The sequence below is a fragment of the Chaetomium tenue genome (genome assembly GCF_020726465.1).
Source record: "Chaetomium tenue strain MPI-SDFR-AT-0079 chromosome Unknown F5144scaffold_4, whole genome shotgun sequence".
In the NCBI taxonomy this organism is placed as follows: domain Eukaryota; kingdom Fungi; phylum Ascomycota; class Sordariomycetes; order Sordariales; family Chaetomiaceae; genus Chaetomium; species Chaetomium tenue.
In genome coordinates, this window is record NW_027117332.1 from 3,167,010 (window position 1) to 3,182,888 (window position 15,879).

The 15,879-nt window shown below is 58.3% G+C and overlaps 6 protein-coding genes across 6 annotated transcripts; 5 read left to right on the top strand and 1 right to left on the bottom strand.

Annotated features, from left to right (window-relative positions):
• Window positions 1–108: 108 nt before the first annotated feature.
• F5144DRAFT_533727 (uncharacterized protein) lies at window positions 109–2,500 on the top strand. Its single transcript, XM_066786997.1, has 3 exons — window positions 109–1,694; window positions 1,845–2,064; window positions 2,164–2,500. The coding sequence occupies exons 1-3, from the start codon at window positions 364–366 to the stop codon at window positions 2,218–2,220; spliced, it is 1,608 nt and encodes a 535-aa protein (XP_066643453.1). The 5' UTR covers window positions 109–363; the 3' UTR covers window positions 2,221–2,500.
• F5144DRAFT_573677 (uncharacterized protein) lies at window positions 2,099–2,500 on the top strand. Its single transcript, XM_066788976.1, has one exon. The coding sequence runs from the start codon at window positions 2,295–2,297 to the stop codon at window positions 2,469–2,471; it is 177 nt and encodes a 58-aa protein (XP_066643454.1). The 5' UTR covers window positions 2,099–2,294; the 3' UTR covers window positions 2,472–2,500.
• Window positions 2,501–3,743: 1,243 nt separating this feature from the next.
• Window positions 3,744–4,942, top strand: F5144DRAFT_612795 (class I glutamine amidotransferase-like protein). Its single transcript, XM_066791730.1, has 2 exons — window positions 3,744–4,011; window positions 4,090–4,942. Exons 1-2 carry the CDS (start codon window positions 3,928–3,930, stop codon window positions 4,696–4,698), a joined length of 693 nt encoding a protein of 230 aa, XP_066643455.1. The 5' UTR covers window positions 3,744–3,927; the 3' UTR covers window positions 4,699–4,942.
• Window positions 4,943–4,969: 27 nt separating this feature from the next.
• On the bottom strand, window positions 4,970–6,191 carry F5144DRAFT_650117 (uncharacterized protein). The gene is made up of 2 exons (XM_066792991.1): window positions 5,979–6,191; window positions 4,970–5,684 (listed from the first exon to the last, which is right to left on the bottom strand). Exons 1-2 carry the CDS (start codon window positions 6,176–6,178, stop codon window positions 5,216–5,218), a joined length of 669 nt encoding a protein of 222 aa, XP_066643456.1. The 5' UTR covers window positions 6,179–6,191; the 3' UTR covers window positions 4,970–5,215.
• A 2,676-nt stretch (window positions 6,192–8,867) lies between these two features.
• F5144DRAFT_248389 (mono-functional DNA-alkylating methyl methanesulfonate N-term-domain-containing protein) lies at window positions 8,868–12,699 on the top strand. The gene is made up of 3 exons (XM_066783425.1): window positions 8,868–8,974; window positions 9,045–12,193; window positions 12,272–12,699. The coding sequence occupies exons 2-3, from the start codon at window positions 9,113–9,115 to the stop codon at window positions 12,569–12,571; spliced, it is 3,381 nt and encodes a 1,126-aa protein (XP_066643457.1). The 5' UTR covers window positions 8,868–8,974; window positions 9,045–9,112; the 3' UTR covers window positions 12,572–12,699.
• Window positions 12,700–12,843: 144 nt separating this feature from the next.
• Window positions 12,844–14,086, top strand: F5144DRAFT_533736 (Rieske [2Fe-2S] iron-sulfur domain-containing protein; the record flags this gene model as incomplete). Its single annotated transcript, XM_066786998.1, has 4 exons — window positions 12,844–13,388; window positions 13,548–13,636; window positions 13,689–13,839; window positions 13,905–14,086. Exons 1-4 carry the CDS (start codon window positions 13,109–13,111, stop codon window positions 14,084–14,086), a joined length of 702 nt encoding a protein of 233 aa, XP_066643458.1. The 5' UTR covers window positions 12,844–13,108.
• Window positions 14,087–15,879: the final 1,793 nt, after the last annotated feature.

A 15,879-nucleotide genomic window follows, 5' to 3' on the forward strand; every position in this document is an offset into this window, starting at 1 on the left:
CCGGGGCTGGGGCCAGGGCTCCCGAAGAGGGAACCCCTGTCAAACCTGCACCACCGAGCAGCCGCCCGCTTTTACAATGATGACCTGGCGCCACTGTGCCTCTCGCTCTCACATTCCTCGCACTCTGCACTCTTCTCGTCTCTTGCCGTTGACTTCGTCTGGTATTTGACATCGGGGACGCCCGCTTTTTTTTATTTTGACTTTTTCCTTCCTGATTTCGGTTCGGCATTTTTAGTCCAGCATCGAGGCGCACAGTGCTTCAGGCGCAGGCGGAGCACCTAATCTCCCGATCGCCCTGAAGCTGATCTGATCAACCCCCACTACCATACCCTACCTTAGCCGCGACCGACCTCGAGATCCGACATGTTCGATTCGCTACCACAGCCGACGGCGCTTCTCTTGTTGTCGAGTCTACTCCAATTAACAGAAGCCCATGCTCTTCACAACCTACCGAGGCAGACACCCGAGCCTACAATAACCCTCCCACACCATGTCCTCAACGTCGTCTCATGGCCAATACAACCTACCCCGCCACCAGGGGCCGACCTGTTCGCTTATCGTCGCCGGCAATTAGACGATAGCTTCAACACCATATGCGGCTACGTCAACGGGGATTTAGAGCTGCCCGCGACATGCGGGTCAGGATCGCATTGCGTGGTCGACACGGAGCACAATGTGGTGGGCTGCTGTCCGAATGGCGCGCCGTCATGTACAGCCGGTGTATTTACGGGTTGCGTGGACCAGAACAACGGCGCGCAGACCGAGGTCAACCCCTACGTCTTCAGCTGTACGGGCGCCGCCGTCTGCTATATGAACGAGTACGAGGGCGGTTTCTCCCAATACGGTTGTGGGACTGCGAGCGATATGGCGGCCACCGTCCAAAACAGCGCCAGCGGAATGACAGCCCCCCTCAACCGACCTACCGTTATCGTTACGTACACAGAAGGCATCAGCACTCTCAGCGAGCCCACCACGCTAGGCACTGCCTCTAGCCGGGCCAGCAGCACCACCGCGCGCTCCTCAGCGACCCCTGCTTCCGCCTCCTCCGACTCAACAGCCTCCGCTGCCCCGACCGAGAGCGTCGACGCGGCCGCCCCACCGGCAACCGACACAGCCTACCGCACGGGCGCCATCGTGGGCGGCACCATCGGTGGCCTAGCCGTGGCCATCGCGCTAGTGGCGCTGGTCTTCTTCTTCTTACGACGGCGCAACGCCAACGTCCGACAAGGGCCCGGACCAGGCGGGTACCGCGGCAAGGTCATCAGCCCACCACAACCCAGCGGCGGCACCGGCTTCGCAGCCCTCGCCAACGACGACCACGACGCCTTCGAGACCGGCCCCGCGGGCAGCGTCCTCGACCAACACCAACAACACCAACAATACCAACCCCAATACCACCCACAACAACACCAACCCCCCATGTCCACCAACCCAACCGCCGCAACCGCCGCAGCCGCCGGAGCAGCCGCCAGCGCGCCCCCGGGCACCGCCAACCGCAGCATGCTCCCGCCGCTCGCCACCGGCCCGCCCATGCCCTTCCAAAGCGAAGTCTCGCCCGTCGAGCACCACGACCTGGACACGCCGCTCGCGTACAGCCACTCCGCCCTCAGCGGCGCGGCCGCCGCATCCGGCGGCGGCAGCGCCGCGCTCTCCTCCGCGGGCGCGGCGTCGGTGTCGTCCTACCCGCCGTCGTCGTCGGGCGGGTTGAGTGGGGGTGAGGGGGGGCAGCTGAATGTGGGGGGTCAGCAGGGGCAGGGACAGGGGGGGTATGGCTACGGTCAGGGGCCGGCGGCGTACGCGGGGGGGTCGGGGCTCATGATGGGGATGAGCCCGTTGTTGTTGAGTCGGGGTGCGGAGCGGCATTTGGAGAGTGACCAGGTGCCGTTGACGTCGATGGCGGGGCTGGGTGGTGGTGGTAATGGGCGGGAGATTGATGACTTCTCGCAGGGGTTTCATGCGGCGTTGGGGAGGATTGGGGAGGAGGATGAGGAGGATGAGGAGGGGAGGCGGTTGAGTCGGTTGCAGCTGCAGCAGCAGGGGGGGTATCAGGGGGGGTATCAGGACGTGGTGGGTGGTGGGGGTAGTGGTGGTGCTGGGGGTGCTGGGGGTGGTGCTGGGCAGGATAATGAGGGCGGGACGATGGGGAGTGAGGGGTCTGGGCAGGGCAGGCCGCTGTGGCAGCAGAATCGGAGGCAGAGTCGCAATTTGATGTGGATGTGAGGGGGCAAAGGGAAAGGGAGAGAGGGAGAGATGGGGCTTTGCTTAGCGGCGGCGTTTAGCAAATTGGGCGGGTGATGGCGTTGGAAAAAACTTGCATTTTTCTCATTGGGATGGGAGCATACATTTTTGGGGATTGGGCTTGTGGGTGGGTGAGCGGTTGGACATACAAACAATCCAGAGTACTTGGAGGCGTGTATATATTGGGTGTTTGTGAGGTTGGCAGCGGATATCACATAGTATGGACGGCATGAACTAATGGATGATGTTTACCGCAGCCCTGGCTCGTCTTGGCCAGTCTGGTGATTTGTGAACTGAAGAGGCCATCGTATCGCGGCGAGGCGAATGCGGCAAGGCAGATTGGCACCCCGAGATGAGCAGGCGCCATTCTACATCGAGCTCAAAAAACCGTGGTTCGATGGATGCCCTTCGGTGACACGGTTGCAGCCACGTTGCTCCAAGGCTAACGGATTTGGTTCACGAGCGTTTGCCTACCGTGTCCATGCAACACGGTGCCATGGTCGCGGCGTTGGGACGGCGTTAAGGGTTCTGATGCGGTTGGCCTTCCATCGCACGACACTCGCCATATGTCGTGGAGATGCCTCGTCTCGCAATATCCGGCGCCGTTGCACATCACCTGGGCCAGCTGACACGGTTAGCGCCGTCACCACCTGGGCTGAGGCTGTCACCACGACAGCCCCTTTGTGGAACGGAACAGCTCTGAACGAAAATTACCCCCTTTCATCTTACGCGGCCTCTCACAGACCCGCCCCCAAAGCACAGCTCGTCCAGCCTTTGAGTATGGCACATGTTTGGCTGGCTCAAGGTACGCCCGTAATCTAGAGCAGGCGGTACGAAGGCCAGCCATCTGGCGTGGCTCTCGAGGGATATGATGTTGCTACACAACCAAACAACAAAAAGCGGTCTGGTCAGCCGGGGCGTCGGTGGGAGTCATGCGATGATGCCGTACGGCGTGGTCGGTGCTAGGTATGCGTAACATGTCCTACCGGGAGACTCTGATATAGCAAGTAGCATGCGACGATTCCGAAGCTTCGGTTCGGGTCGGCTTCCGACCAGGCCACTCGCTTTCCTCCTTAGACCGTTTGTGGTCTACCGGGTTTTACGCCATTCGAGGCCCACATCCGACGATCCGGCCCGCTTGGCTGGCTCCATCGAAGCCCGGAATCCGGGATGGGGATGGATGATCATCGACATCGTCCCGTGCATGACGTCACGCAAACTCGGACAAGGCCTCGAATGCAACATGCAACATGGTACAGCTTAGAAGGGCGAGCCAGGGATCATTGAAGACGCCATGGGTGACGAACGAGATTGGGGGTTCTGGAAGGGTTTCAAGTTTGATGATGTGCTCAAACACAGCTGCGGTGGGATCAGGTTGGCGAATCCTATTCGTTTTGTGAAAGTTCGGAGGTTGCAGTTGCTACGCTGCCCTAATGGTGATGTATGTGTAGGCGGTGACTGGAAAGGGGAAGAGGGGAAGAAGCTTAAAGGTGGGGTGGGTGGGTTAACGTCTTTTGGTATATAAAGGCAGAGTGGTTGGCAGATTCAGGACGAGTTCATCTTAAGGATAACAACAGACAAGCTTCTTCAGCCCAAGATCTCAGCTAGAAAACATAAAGCATCAACTCAGCACACTAACACACACTTCTCAAACTTACTATCCACCCACCTACCTTCCACACAGCCAACATGTCCGACGCCCCCAAGATTCTCGTCGTCCTCACCTCCCACGACAAGCTGGGCGACACCGGTAAACCCACGGGCTGGTATCTGGTAAGCCCTCTCCCTCACCTCAGCTCCATCCCAACCCCTACCCACCTCTACAACACACCCCCACTAACCACCCCCCAGTCCGAACTCGCCCACCCCTACGAAGTCCTCACCTCCCAAGGCTTCCAACTCACCCTCGCCTCCCCCACGGGCGGCCCCGCCCCGCTGGACCCGTCCTCCATCGAAGCGGCCGCGAACGACGACTCATCGCAGCGCTTCCTCAAAGAGCAGAACGCGCTGTGGGAGGCGACGGAGCCGCTGATCTCCTTCCTCGGGCGCGCCGACGAGTTCGCCGCCCTCTTCTTCCCCGGCGGCCACGGGCCCATGTTCGACCTGGCCGTGGACCCGACCTCGCAGGCGCTGGTGCAGGAGTTTGCGGACAAGGGGAAGGTGGTCGCGGCTGTGTGCCATGGTCCGGCGGCGTTGGTGGGGTCCGGGAAGGTGCTGGAGGGGAGGGCGGTGACGGGGTTTACGAATGCGGAGGAGGAGGCGGTGGGGTTGGATGGCGTGGTGCCGTTTTCGTTGGAGGATCGGTTGGTGGAGGCGGTGGGGAAGGGGGGCCGGTTTGAGAAGGCTGCTGAGAAGTGGGGTGAGAAGGTGGTTGTGGATGGGAAGCTGATTACCGGGCAGAACCCGGCCAGTGCTAAGGGCGTGGGCGAGGCGATTGCGCGGGCTGTTTGGGGGGCTTGAGTAAAGGGGAAGGGAAGGGAAGGGGGGTGAGGTTTTATCCTTTTCGTTGTTGGAGTGTTTTCTTTCTTGACTGGTGCAGAAGGAATGTCGCTGCTTTTTGAGAGAAACCCGAGAAACAAACAAAAAAAGGGGAAGTTGTTTTTGAAGGTCAAATGCTTTGCGTTCAACAATATACCCACCCATAAGCCGGTGATTGCCTGGCAAAGACTCTCCACGAATGAGGCTGACTATTAATCCAGATGGCCAGCCATCTTGTCTAACTTCGATCATGTCTATGCTGACTTCAGACGCCCAAAGTACCAATCCCACCCCCCTTTGCAACCCCAATCACTGACCATTCGAACTCCAGTAGTATCCCACTATTTCGTTAAAGCGAAACGGGACGCTGATGAAGTATTGGAACCAAAATACTGGTGGTGTGTCTGACTTTCCACCCTGCCTGTCCATCAAGTATCCTTCGTGATAGCCCTTGCTAAGGGCGCTTGGTCAACACAACGACGCCTCAACGTCGTCGAAGCTAGACATCTCCCACTAATTGGTGCTGCAACTCTGAAGTGAGATCGCACAGAAGGTCTTCCAGAGGGAAGAGCATGCTCGTGGTCGTCCTTTCGTCGCATTTGTTGCAACTGCCGCCGTACACTTCGCGAATCTGGGCTGCCCAAAGGAATTTGTCGCGAATGTGCTCGTCTGTATGGCCGTGTTCAATAGCCACCGCCACCAGCTCGGCGTCCGTGGCGGTGATGTATTGCAGTGCCGAGATAATCTCTTGCAACGACCTCGTCAGCTCGGTGCGAGGGTAGAGACCGGACCAGAGAAGAAACACGCTCAGGGCCGCCATGCGATGGGTATTGCAGATGATATTGCGGCAGGGGCGGTTGCCGATGCCAACCGTCCACTTGTAGAGGGATTGCTGGGCGGCGGTAAAGACGTGCTCGAGGACCTGCTCGCGAGCAGCAAGGATGGCGGCTGTCAAAGTCAGCAACCCACTCAACCCACACCCAACAGCACAAAAGAGACGCAACTTACCAACCGCCGCCTTTCCACAAGCTTTCTCATCAACCCTGTCCCCATCCGGCCTCAACACCTCACCATCATCCCCAGCCCCCCACACATACGCCGCTCTCCCCATCACCGCCCTCGCCTCCTCCACCCACCCAAACCCCTTACAAGCACCCAACGCCCTCTCCAACCTCTCCCCATCCCCTCTACCCCCAACAACCTCAGCCACCCCCTCCCACCCATCCACCCACCCACCCACCACCCCCGGAACCTCCCCCAACCCGCCCACAAACCGCCGCATACACCCCCTCAACCACCCAACCCGCCCAGGCGCCAGCCCCAGCGCCTCCCTCAGCCCAGCCAACCGCCACAGCACATCCACATCCAAGTCCAAATCCAAATCCACATTTATATCCCCCTCCAACCCCCCCGCCCCTTGCCCATGCTCACCGTGCTGCCGCTCCATCACCCGCAGCAGCATCTGCACCGCGTCCAGCGCCGCTTCACACTCCCCCACAGACATGGCGGGCGGGAGCGGGGCGTGCGGTTGGAGGGTGATACGCAGGGGGTGGTTGAGTTGGTAGGAGTGGTGGTCGTCGTCGCCGGGAGGGGTGTGTGAGGCTGTGGCTATGGTTGGTATCGCGGGTTGTGCGAGGCCGGCGGGGGATGGGGTTGTGGTGGGTGTAGTGGTTGGGGGGGTGGTGGGAGTGTTGGCGTCCACGTCGGGGCGAGGGGCGGTTGGATGGGGGTGGTAGTGCGGCCAGGCGGTAAGATAGGGGTAAATGTGCGTGGGGAGGTGGAGGGTTTGGGTGGCCTCGCCGAGGGTGGTGGCCACGGCTACGGTTGGATAGGCCGCTGGCGCTGGCGCAGGGGTGGGGGGCTGGGGTGTTGCTGTTCCATGGCCAGCCGTGGTCGCGGAGGGGGTGGGAAGGCAGCGAGGAGGTGTGGCGGGGGCCGGTGGGCTGGCGGTAGTGCAGGGGGCGGTCGGATGAGGGGGGTTGGCCCCAGAAGCATGGCCGGCTGACGCTGGCCCCGTGGCCCTTGGCGTGTTCAATGGGTGAGATGGAGGGACGTGGATACCATACATCACAGGGCCGCTCTGGTAAACGGTTTGTTGGTGGGGTTGGGCGGCGTCGATGGTGGTGGTCGGAGAGGAGTGGCTATCCCCGGTTCTACCGGCAGACGGGTTCGCGGCTTGGTGAGGGTGGTGATGCCCTGGTGGCCCTGGCGGCCCGGGCCGGCGCTTCTGGCGGGCTCTGTCACGGCGCCACGGAGGGATGGGAGAAAATGTGCAGGGAGTACTGGACCGGCGGGCGTAGGGTTGGTAGTGCCCGGGGCTGGGTGAGCTTTTCGACTTCGTGTTGCTGGGTTGATTCGAGTTCCGACGGCCGTTATACGTGGGCGCAGCGTTACCCAGGTTGGTGAAGACAGGACGAGGAGGAAGACTGGCCATTTTGTCTCTTGGTGGCCGACGTAGTTGAGATTTGCTGTTGTTGAGAGAACAGAAGGTAAACTGGGGAAGAAAATGATCAAAGAAGTTGAGTCAAGAACTGAAATCGCGGGTTGGAAGAAAGGAAGGATATGAAGGGTGGCATCGCACAAGGACCTGATAATCCTTCAGAGGTGTGAACGTGTTTTTATTGTTCTGTTTGGCAATAAAAGCAGATATGATAATAGTGATGAGAATCTGCTCTTCGGATCTGATCCTATTGTTTCTCCGGGCATTCACCAGAGAATGAGATGCCCGCCGCAATCTTTGAGCACCAGCACAAAAACTTTTAGATCCCAACGCTCTTGATTTTCGTGTGAAATGAATGTGATCTAGCAAAACCAGAAAGCAATAGTCATCTTTGACCGAAAACTCACTTGTAAACCGTCGCAAGTCACCCGTATTTCGAGCTACTGCAGAAACGGAGATGGCCATTCTCCAATATCGTGCGGACACTGCCGTAGTCTAACTCGTAGTCTCTCTGATCCTGTACATGCTGGGCAACCTATGCGGCAACACCAACTCTTCTAAATTGTACTTTTCCCCGGCAGCGTAAGCTAATGCGAAGAACACAAAGCGCAGCGGCAGAACAGGGCGTTCTTCTGAGCAGAAAGAGGGAATGGTGCTTGTTGATGACTAGGAACCTGGAAATCCTAAGCAGCTTAGTCGATGGACGTGTTTGGGACTTCCACCCGCAGCATCCTTTTCTCTTTCGTCTCACCCCTGAGCTCCCAAAACAAACAAACCCCTTTTCGATCCATGCGGGCCGGAGCAATTACCCGACAGCGCCCCACACTAGAATCACGTGCAAGCAACTGCAATTTGCGCAATTGCAGGCGTGCACAGACCAGCAACACACACCTATATAATCTTCGCCTGGCCGCCAAATTCTGGACCTCTTTTCTTTTCTTCTTCAGCTCTCTTTGCCTTTTGGCTTAGATCAAGTGTAGTATCTGTTCTTTTCAGTTTAATCTCTGAAACTGCTCTACGGAGTAGATTTATTTGATTAAATTAATTTTTGTCCCTCGGGACTCAGTCCACTCGGCTTGCCGAGCCTGAATCCCACCGTGTCTCCAGCATCACACTGCCTCTGGATGACGCAAACCACTTTTTCATTGTACACTTGGGCACTGCTCGGGTTGCGAAGAAGAAGCAATATTTTTCTGGATGCTGGATGATGGATCTAGGCGCGACCGCCGTGCTTGAAGTCCCAAATGGGTCGAGATGTCCTTGGTGAGATGCCCTTGGTGTCCATTGATCGCCGAGAAGTTGAAGCGGGGGAAGGGCAATCACCTGTCCGAGGAAAGTTCATGAGTGAGAAATTTGGTTTGCAATATCTAGAAGGCATCGCATGTCAACTCAGACACCTAGCTATATCTCAGCATCTCGTAACTCGATCGAACTCTTCGCGTTTTACAACCCTCTTCGTGAAACTTCCATCCTCCACAAGCTCGGCGTTGTGTGCTCTGTTCTTGATGCCCCACCCAATTAAGCACCACGATTAGTGATTGGGTTGCACGTTGCAGCTCCCCGCGACGCGATCGGAGGGGTACCGCTGAAGCCGGCCTGGAGCTGTATCTTATCTCCGGCATTGCATCACACCCAACCAGGGAGCTCTCGTGAGCCCCGGATTCCACGAATGTAATAGCCATCATTCCGCTCCCGCAACCCGCCGTCGCCATTCTCCGTCGCAATGGCCTACATAGCCCCTGTCCACCGGCCGAGCAGCGTGCGGCATGCCCTGCGCACTCACATCCTCTCGGATGAGGTAGAGAGCTTGGTGATTGCGTAAGAACGCACCTTTTCATTGCCCTGCTCTCTGCTCAGAGTTTGGAGCCTTAAAAACTAACAAACCGAGGCAGCAAAGCTAATAGACTAGAGATATGGCGGCTTTCCGAGGGCATACTTACGCTGTTAACTTCAAAGATGGTCAACGGGACCATCTCCATCCTCCAAAAGCTCCGCCCGAAAGACTCGAAGACAGACCTGCTCTTTGTCGGAACGGAGCGCTTCGAATACTTCACGCTCGCGTGGAACCCCGAAACGTCACAGCTCCATACGATCGACCCTTTCACAGACCCAGGCGAGCGTCACATGCGAGACTCGCAGAGTCAGGATCGATGTTTAGTCGACCCGTCGGGGCGATACTTGGCGATGCACCTCTGGGAAGGGGTGTTGACCATGCTGCGGTTGGGGGAAAGAAAGAACAAGAGGGGTTTGGCATGGATGGATCAGGTCCGACTATCCGAGCTCTTCATCAAAGCGAGCACCTTCCTCTATACGGAAACGGGACACCCCAAGATTGCTTTCCTCTACCAGAGCCGGGCCGACTCGGCCGACGCGAAGTTGGCAACCTACCGGATGACGATCGACGACCGGAACACCGAGGCCTCGAAATTTGACCCCGACAGGGACAGGGAAATCGACACCGAGATCCCCGATTCCAGCGCATCCATCTTGATACCCGTGCGGAAGGTCGAGGAGGAAGTCAAGCGACACAACGTCCGGAACGTCGAATCAGCCAAGGCGCATATCGGCGGGCTGCTGGTCGTGGGCGAGACGAGGCTGCTATATATTGATGAGGTCACGAAGGCGACGGTACAATCAGCTCTAAAACAAGCGTCCATCTTCGTTGCCTGGGCCGAGTACAACGAGACCAATTATTTCTTGGCCGATGATTACGGGAACTTACATCTGCTTACCTTGGTTAGGGAAAGCCCGGATAGCGTTGTGGTGACGGGCATGGAGGTCAACCGCATCGGGAAGACGTCACGCGCAAGCCATCTCGTGTTTCTTGGGGGTGACATGTTGTTTGTTGCGTCACACTACGGCGACAGCCAATTGTTCCGGCTGGATTTCCAGAATGAGGACGTCCCCCCGATACAACTCGTCCAGACGCTCGCCAACATTGGCCCCATCTTGGACTTTGCAATCATGGACATGGGCCGGGGCGATGAAGGCCAGCAAGGGAACGAGTACTCGTCGGGCCAGGCCCGGATCGTCACATGTAGCGGCGTACACAAGGATGGGTCGCTTCGGAGCGTACGAAGCGGCGTCGGCCTGGAGGATGTAGGCATCCTCGCCGACTTAGAACACTGCCGGGGATTGTTTTCTCTCAAGACTTATGAGGCCCCCAAAACTAATATCCTGGCAGCATCCTTTTTGACGGAAACGCGGGTGTTCAAGTTCGATCCTCAAGGCGAAGTGGAGGAGCTAAACTCGTTTGCCGGTATGACATTCGACCAACAAACGCTGTTGGCGAGGTATCTCTCGACGGGGCAAATCCTTCAGGTCACCCCGGCCGCCGTCACACTTCTCGACGCTGAAAGTGGTCTCACGATAGATTCGTGGACGCCCGGCGCTCAGAGGAGCATCATAAGCGCATCAGGAAACAACAAGTCCCTTCTGCTGTCTGTAGACGGCACTGAGCTCGTATTGTTTAGCATTGACATCAACCTACGGCTCGTGCGCACAAAGGAGATTGGCCACCAGGACCAGATTGCTTGCATCCATGTTCCACCGCTACGGAACGATCTCGCCGTGGTCGGTTTCTGGTCCTCCGGAACCGTCTCCATCATCGACTTACCATCACTTGAGCCTATGCACGGAGAGCAGCTCCGCACCTCCCCGGATGACGCTTCGATCCCCCGTGATCTCGCTCTTGTAACGTTGTTAGATAACATGGGCGGAGGAACATTGTTCGTCGCTATGCAAGATGGCAACGTCATCACCTTCAACCTCTCCGAAAACTTCAGGCTCACCGGGAGGAAACGCGTCATTCTCGGCATGCGCCAGGCGCGATTCCATCTCCTCCCGCAGCCCGACGCGCCCCACATCTACAGTATCTTTGCGACCACAGAACACCCCAGTCTCATCTACGGCTCCGAAGGGCGGATCGTCTACTCGGCGGTGACAGCCGAGGAAGCGACCTACATCTGCCCCTTCGACACGGAAGCCTTCCCCGACTGCATCGTCCTAGCCACCGACAACCAGCTCAAGATCTCTCACATCGACCGCGAGCGCCGCACCCACGTCAAACCACTACCCATGAACGAGATGGTGCGCCGCATCGCCTACTCCCCCAAAGAAAAAGTCTTCGGCCTCGGGTGCATCCGGCGCGAACTCGTCAACGGCGAGGAGATCGTCGAGTCGTCCTTCAAGCTCGTCGACGAGGTCATCTTCGACCGGGTCGGCAAGACCTTTCCGCTCGGCGTCCCGTCCCGCACGGAGCTCGTCGAGTGCGTCGTGCGCGCCGAGCTGCGCGACTCGTACGGCAACCCGGCCGAGCGCTTCCTCGTCGGCACCAGCTTCCTCCCGGACCCGGATTACGGGCCCGGCCCCGGCCCCGCCGCCGACGCCCGCGGCCGCCTGCTCGTGCTGGGCGTCGATGCCGACCGCAACCCTTACCTCGTCCTCAGCCACGACCTCAAGGGCGCTTGTCGCTGTTTGGCTGTGCTGGGTGAGGATGCAGGCCCCAACGCCGCGGGGCTTATTGTTGCTGGGCTGACGAAGACGGTCGTTGTCTGCCGCTATGATGAGACGAGCTCTACCACCGCCGAGCTTACTCGTCTCGCTTCGTACCGCCCCTCTAGCTACCCGGCCGAGATCGCGGTGCGCGGCAGCACCATCGCCGTGGCCGACCTGATGAAGTCCATCTCGCTGGTGGAGTATGTCCCTGCCGGCAGCAGCAGCGGCGGCAGCAACGGTGGCGGTAGTGGTGAGGGTGGCAGCGACGATGGGCCGCGGCTGGTCGAGCACGCCCGGCACTTCAGCAGCGTCTGGGCTACGGCGGTCGGGTCTGTGGAGGAGGGGAGCTGGCTCGAGGCGGACGCGCAGGGGAACTTGATGGTGCTGAGGCGGAATGTGGAGGGTGTCACGGCGGAGGATAAGCGCCGTATGGAGGTCACGAGCGAGATTAATTTGGGTGAGATGGTTAATCGGATACGGACGATTGACGTGGAGACGACGCCGGGGGCCATGATTGTGCCGAAGGCGTTTTTGGGGACGGTATGTCACTCTTTTTTCTTCTTATTCTTTCCTGTGATGAAGGCGGAGATTTCTTTTACTAACTGGCTCTTGTCACAGGTCGAAGGCGGCATCTACATGTTTGGAACAGTTGCACCACATGTCCAGGATCTACTGTTGCGGTTCCAGTCGAGGCTGGCGGATGTTCTCAAGACGGCGGGGGATATTGAATTCAGGACATACAGGGCATTTAGAAATGCGGAGCGGGAGGGCGACGGGCCTTTCCGATTTGTGGATGGGGAGCTACTGGAGAAGTTCCTGGATGTGGATGAGACGACTCAGGAAGCTGTTTGCAAGGGACTGGGTCCAACTGTCGAGGACATGCGGAACTTGGTCGAAGAGCTCCGCCGTATGCACTAACCTTATATATCTGAGTCATCTGCGGCGAGTTTGTGGCATGGAAGTCGAAATAGAGTTTTCTGGCGCAATTGGCCTCTCCGGACATTTTTTTTAGTGCTGCACTTGTCAGGCACTCAAGATCAGGGTGCTTGTGGCGATGGTGATCCTGGAATTGACACACTGGCTCGACATGACAACCAGCTGCCAAGGCACACGGGAGAAGCCGGAGTGGTGTGCGGCCAATGAGCAAGCGGCTAATTGTCTGAACTCGCTGCCTCAGGCCACCAAAACAGCTCCCCTCGGACCCCGGGAAATGTGGAAACGGCGCTCGGCCCAGAAACAGCGCCTTTCCTGAAAAACCTCAGTCCACGGACCCGACTCGGCCGACGTCGACAACGCACCACCACCAACGAACCCGACCGTTCCCGCGCCGCGCCGTCCCCCTCCGCGCGGATCACAGCGACGACAAACCGTCCCTCCCCCCGCTCACCGCGCCGAATTGACACACACCCACCACCCACAACACAACCCACCACCACCCCCCCACAAACCAACAAAATGGCGCCCCTCCAGACTGTGTCGCGCGCCCTCGCGCGGTCGGCTACCGCCTCCCGGGCCCCGGCCGCCACGGCGGTCCGCGCCATGAGCTCGACGCCCGCCCTCCGCGACTCGTCGTCCAGCTACCAGAGCCCCTTCAAGGGCGAGTCCAAGACCAACGTCCCCGACTTCTCCAAGTACATGTCCAAGGGCTCGGGCAGCACCAATGCGCTGTTTTCGTACTTTATGGTGGGAACCCTGGGTGCCATCTCGGCGGCGGGGGCGAAATCGACGATTCAGCGTGAGTTTTTATTTTAGTTTATTTTTGGGGGGAGGAGGGGGGGAAGGTTATGGTTTGGTGGGGAGGTTTGGGGGGGTTAGTTGGTGGGGAGGGGGGTGTCAATTGGTTTGGGTTGGGTTGGTTGGTTTGAGGATGGGGGCTGACGTTGAAAATGTGTAGAGTTCCTTGTTAACATGTCTGCTTCGGCTGATGTGTTGGCCATGGCCAAGGTTGAGGTCGACCTCGCGGCTATTCCGGAGGGCAAGAACGTAAGTTGCGATTTCACGAGATATCTTAGGGAGCGTGGCTGACAGCATGCAGGTCATCATCAAGTGGCGTGGCAAGCCCGTCTTCATCCGCCACCGCACCGCCGCCGAGATCGATGAGGCCAACAGCATCAACGTTGCCTCATTAAGAGACCCCGAGACCGACGACCAGCGCGTTAAGAAGCCCGAGTGGCTCGTCATGTTGGGTATGTTTCCGGAAGCAGCTTGGCATGTGATGGAGGACGGAAGGGTGACTAACGGACCGGACCAGGCGTCTGCACACATTTGGGTTGCGTGCCCATCGGCGAGGCCGGCGACTTCGGCGGATGGTTCTGCCCCTGCCACGGCTCCCACTACGACATCTCGGGCCGCATCAGGAAAGGACCCGCCCCGCTCAACCTCGAGATCCCGGCGTACGACTTCTCCGACGACGGCAAGCTGGTTGTCGGTTAAGCATCGACCCCTGCATGCGAAGGAACATCACGGACCGAGCTGGGATCGAGATGGGATTGAGATGGTCGGATCGAGAAGGGGAATGGCGGCGGTGTATTAGTACAGTACGGGGTTTCGGCGAAACAAAAGAGAGCGTTCGCAGGGTTTCGCAGTTGCAGCGCGCCCTGATAGACCATAAACCACGGAGCAAGCCTGACTGCTGCTTGAGTTTGGGCATTTTCCTTTTTCCGTTAGCTTTCCTCGCCTTAGACCTTGTGCTTTGATCAAGTCCATTGTACAAAAGACAAGATAAGAGACTGGACTCGTCCCGCCAAACCCGTCGTGGTGTTTGTTTTCTCCCCTGCCTTGCGGTGTAACTCGAAGGATCCGTTAGACGACCCTTGCCCTGGGAGTGCACATCTTGAGCGGACAATCCATGGAAAGGGGAGTGTTAGGTATGATGGGCATCGTGTGGCCCCGGGAATTCGAGCAAACAGTTGGCCCGTGACGGTCCCCAACAGCGGGTTCCTAGGGAATCAAGAGTCTGTGGGCACGATCGGAGCCTCACCCTTGGTGCCGAGCCTGCCACCCAAGCGCGAAGGCCTGGTTATCCGGCACTTGGTATGGCGTGCAGAACATGGTCAGCCTGTGGTATGGTAAGCGCCTGAGCGATCTCAGCCATGGCAAAGTGCATTCTAGCATTGTACAGGGCCGCGGTTCATGCCGTTGGTTGGTTGATGATGGAGCGAAGTTTATGTGTCGATCATACCTGCTTCTTGGGATGGCATCTTTTGGGGAAGCCCCTTGGACGGCTCATGCACGCTGGCCCCTCCAACCTGCTGGCTGCATCGGGCAATGCAGAGCCGGCTTCATGCTCTAAGTGGTGTTTCAGCCCTGGGCGGCGGGCCGCACGCCGAGAAAGCGTCCCTATTCTCTGCAAGACGGCAGTGAGGTCATCTCTTGTGGCCATCCTGAAAACAGATCCCGCCAACGTCATGAGATGGGATGTGGATATAGCCGTAATGACCTAACCTTTAGGGTAAGGTCCTGGGCATCGCCTTGTTGTCCTTGAGCATACCTCTCTCGGCCGTCAAGTCAAGCTAGATATTTTTCGTAAAGCAAACGACTTTTACACCGTGGATAGGCAACCAAGATGATGTGCCCTATGAAGGCGGTTGTCCTTCTCTCGAGAGGAATCAGAGGATCCATCTCATGTACACTCCCAGCTCGCTCCCGATTACCAAAAGGTCTAAGATCGTGATAACACATATGATCACCGGTCGCCGACAAGTGGCTTGAGAATGGTTGAAGCAGAGAGATCACCGGCACAACTCGCCGTCAACCCGTTTCCTGCTCTTCAGTGTCGTTTCGTCTGATGTCTCCCAGCCCAGAGAGGCGCATCGCATATCCCAATCCGGCTGGGCGGAGGTTGAACGGAGTCTGCATTGGGACAGAGGGGGAACCAACGTGGGCGGCTGCTAAGGGGAAACTGGGAGGTCGTGATGCAAAGCGGTTGCTTCTGTTGCGTCGGAGGAATTCTCCGCGGCTGGGCATTTGGCTGCCCTGCTTAACAGTTTCACGTCAAAGTCTGCAGCGCTTGAGATAGCGGGAGGACCTTCGCTTGCGTCTGTGCATCAGCAGTGACACAAGGTGTTTCCACGAAGCGACAGGGGTTGCAATCCCTGGAATTAATTGCAACCCCAGATCGCGGGAGCTTCCGGTGCCTGCCAATGCCCGTGGCTTGCATGCGGCTCCTCCTGCCAGCAGCAGGGCAAGAAGGGAAGCTGAGACAAACTTTGTGCCATGTCTCGTCT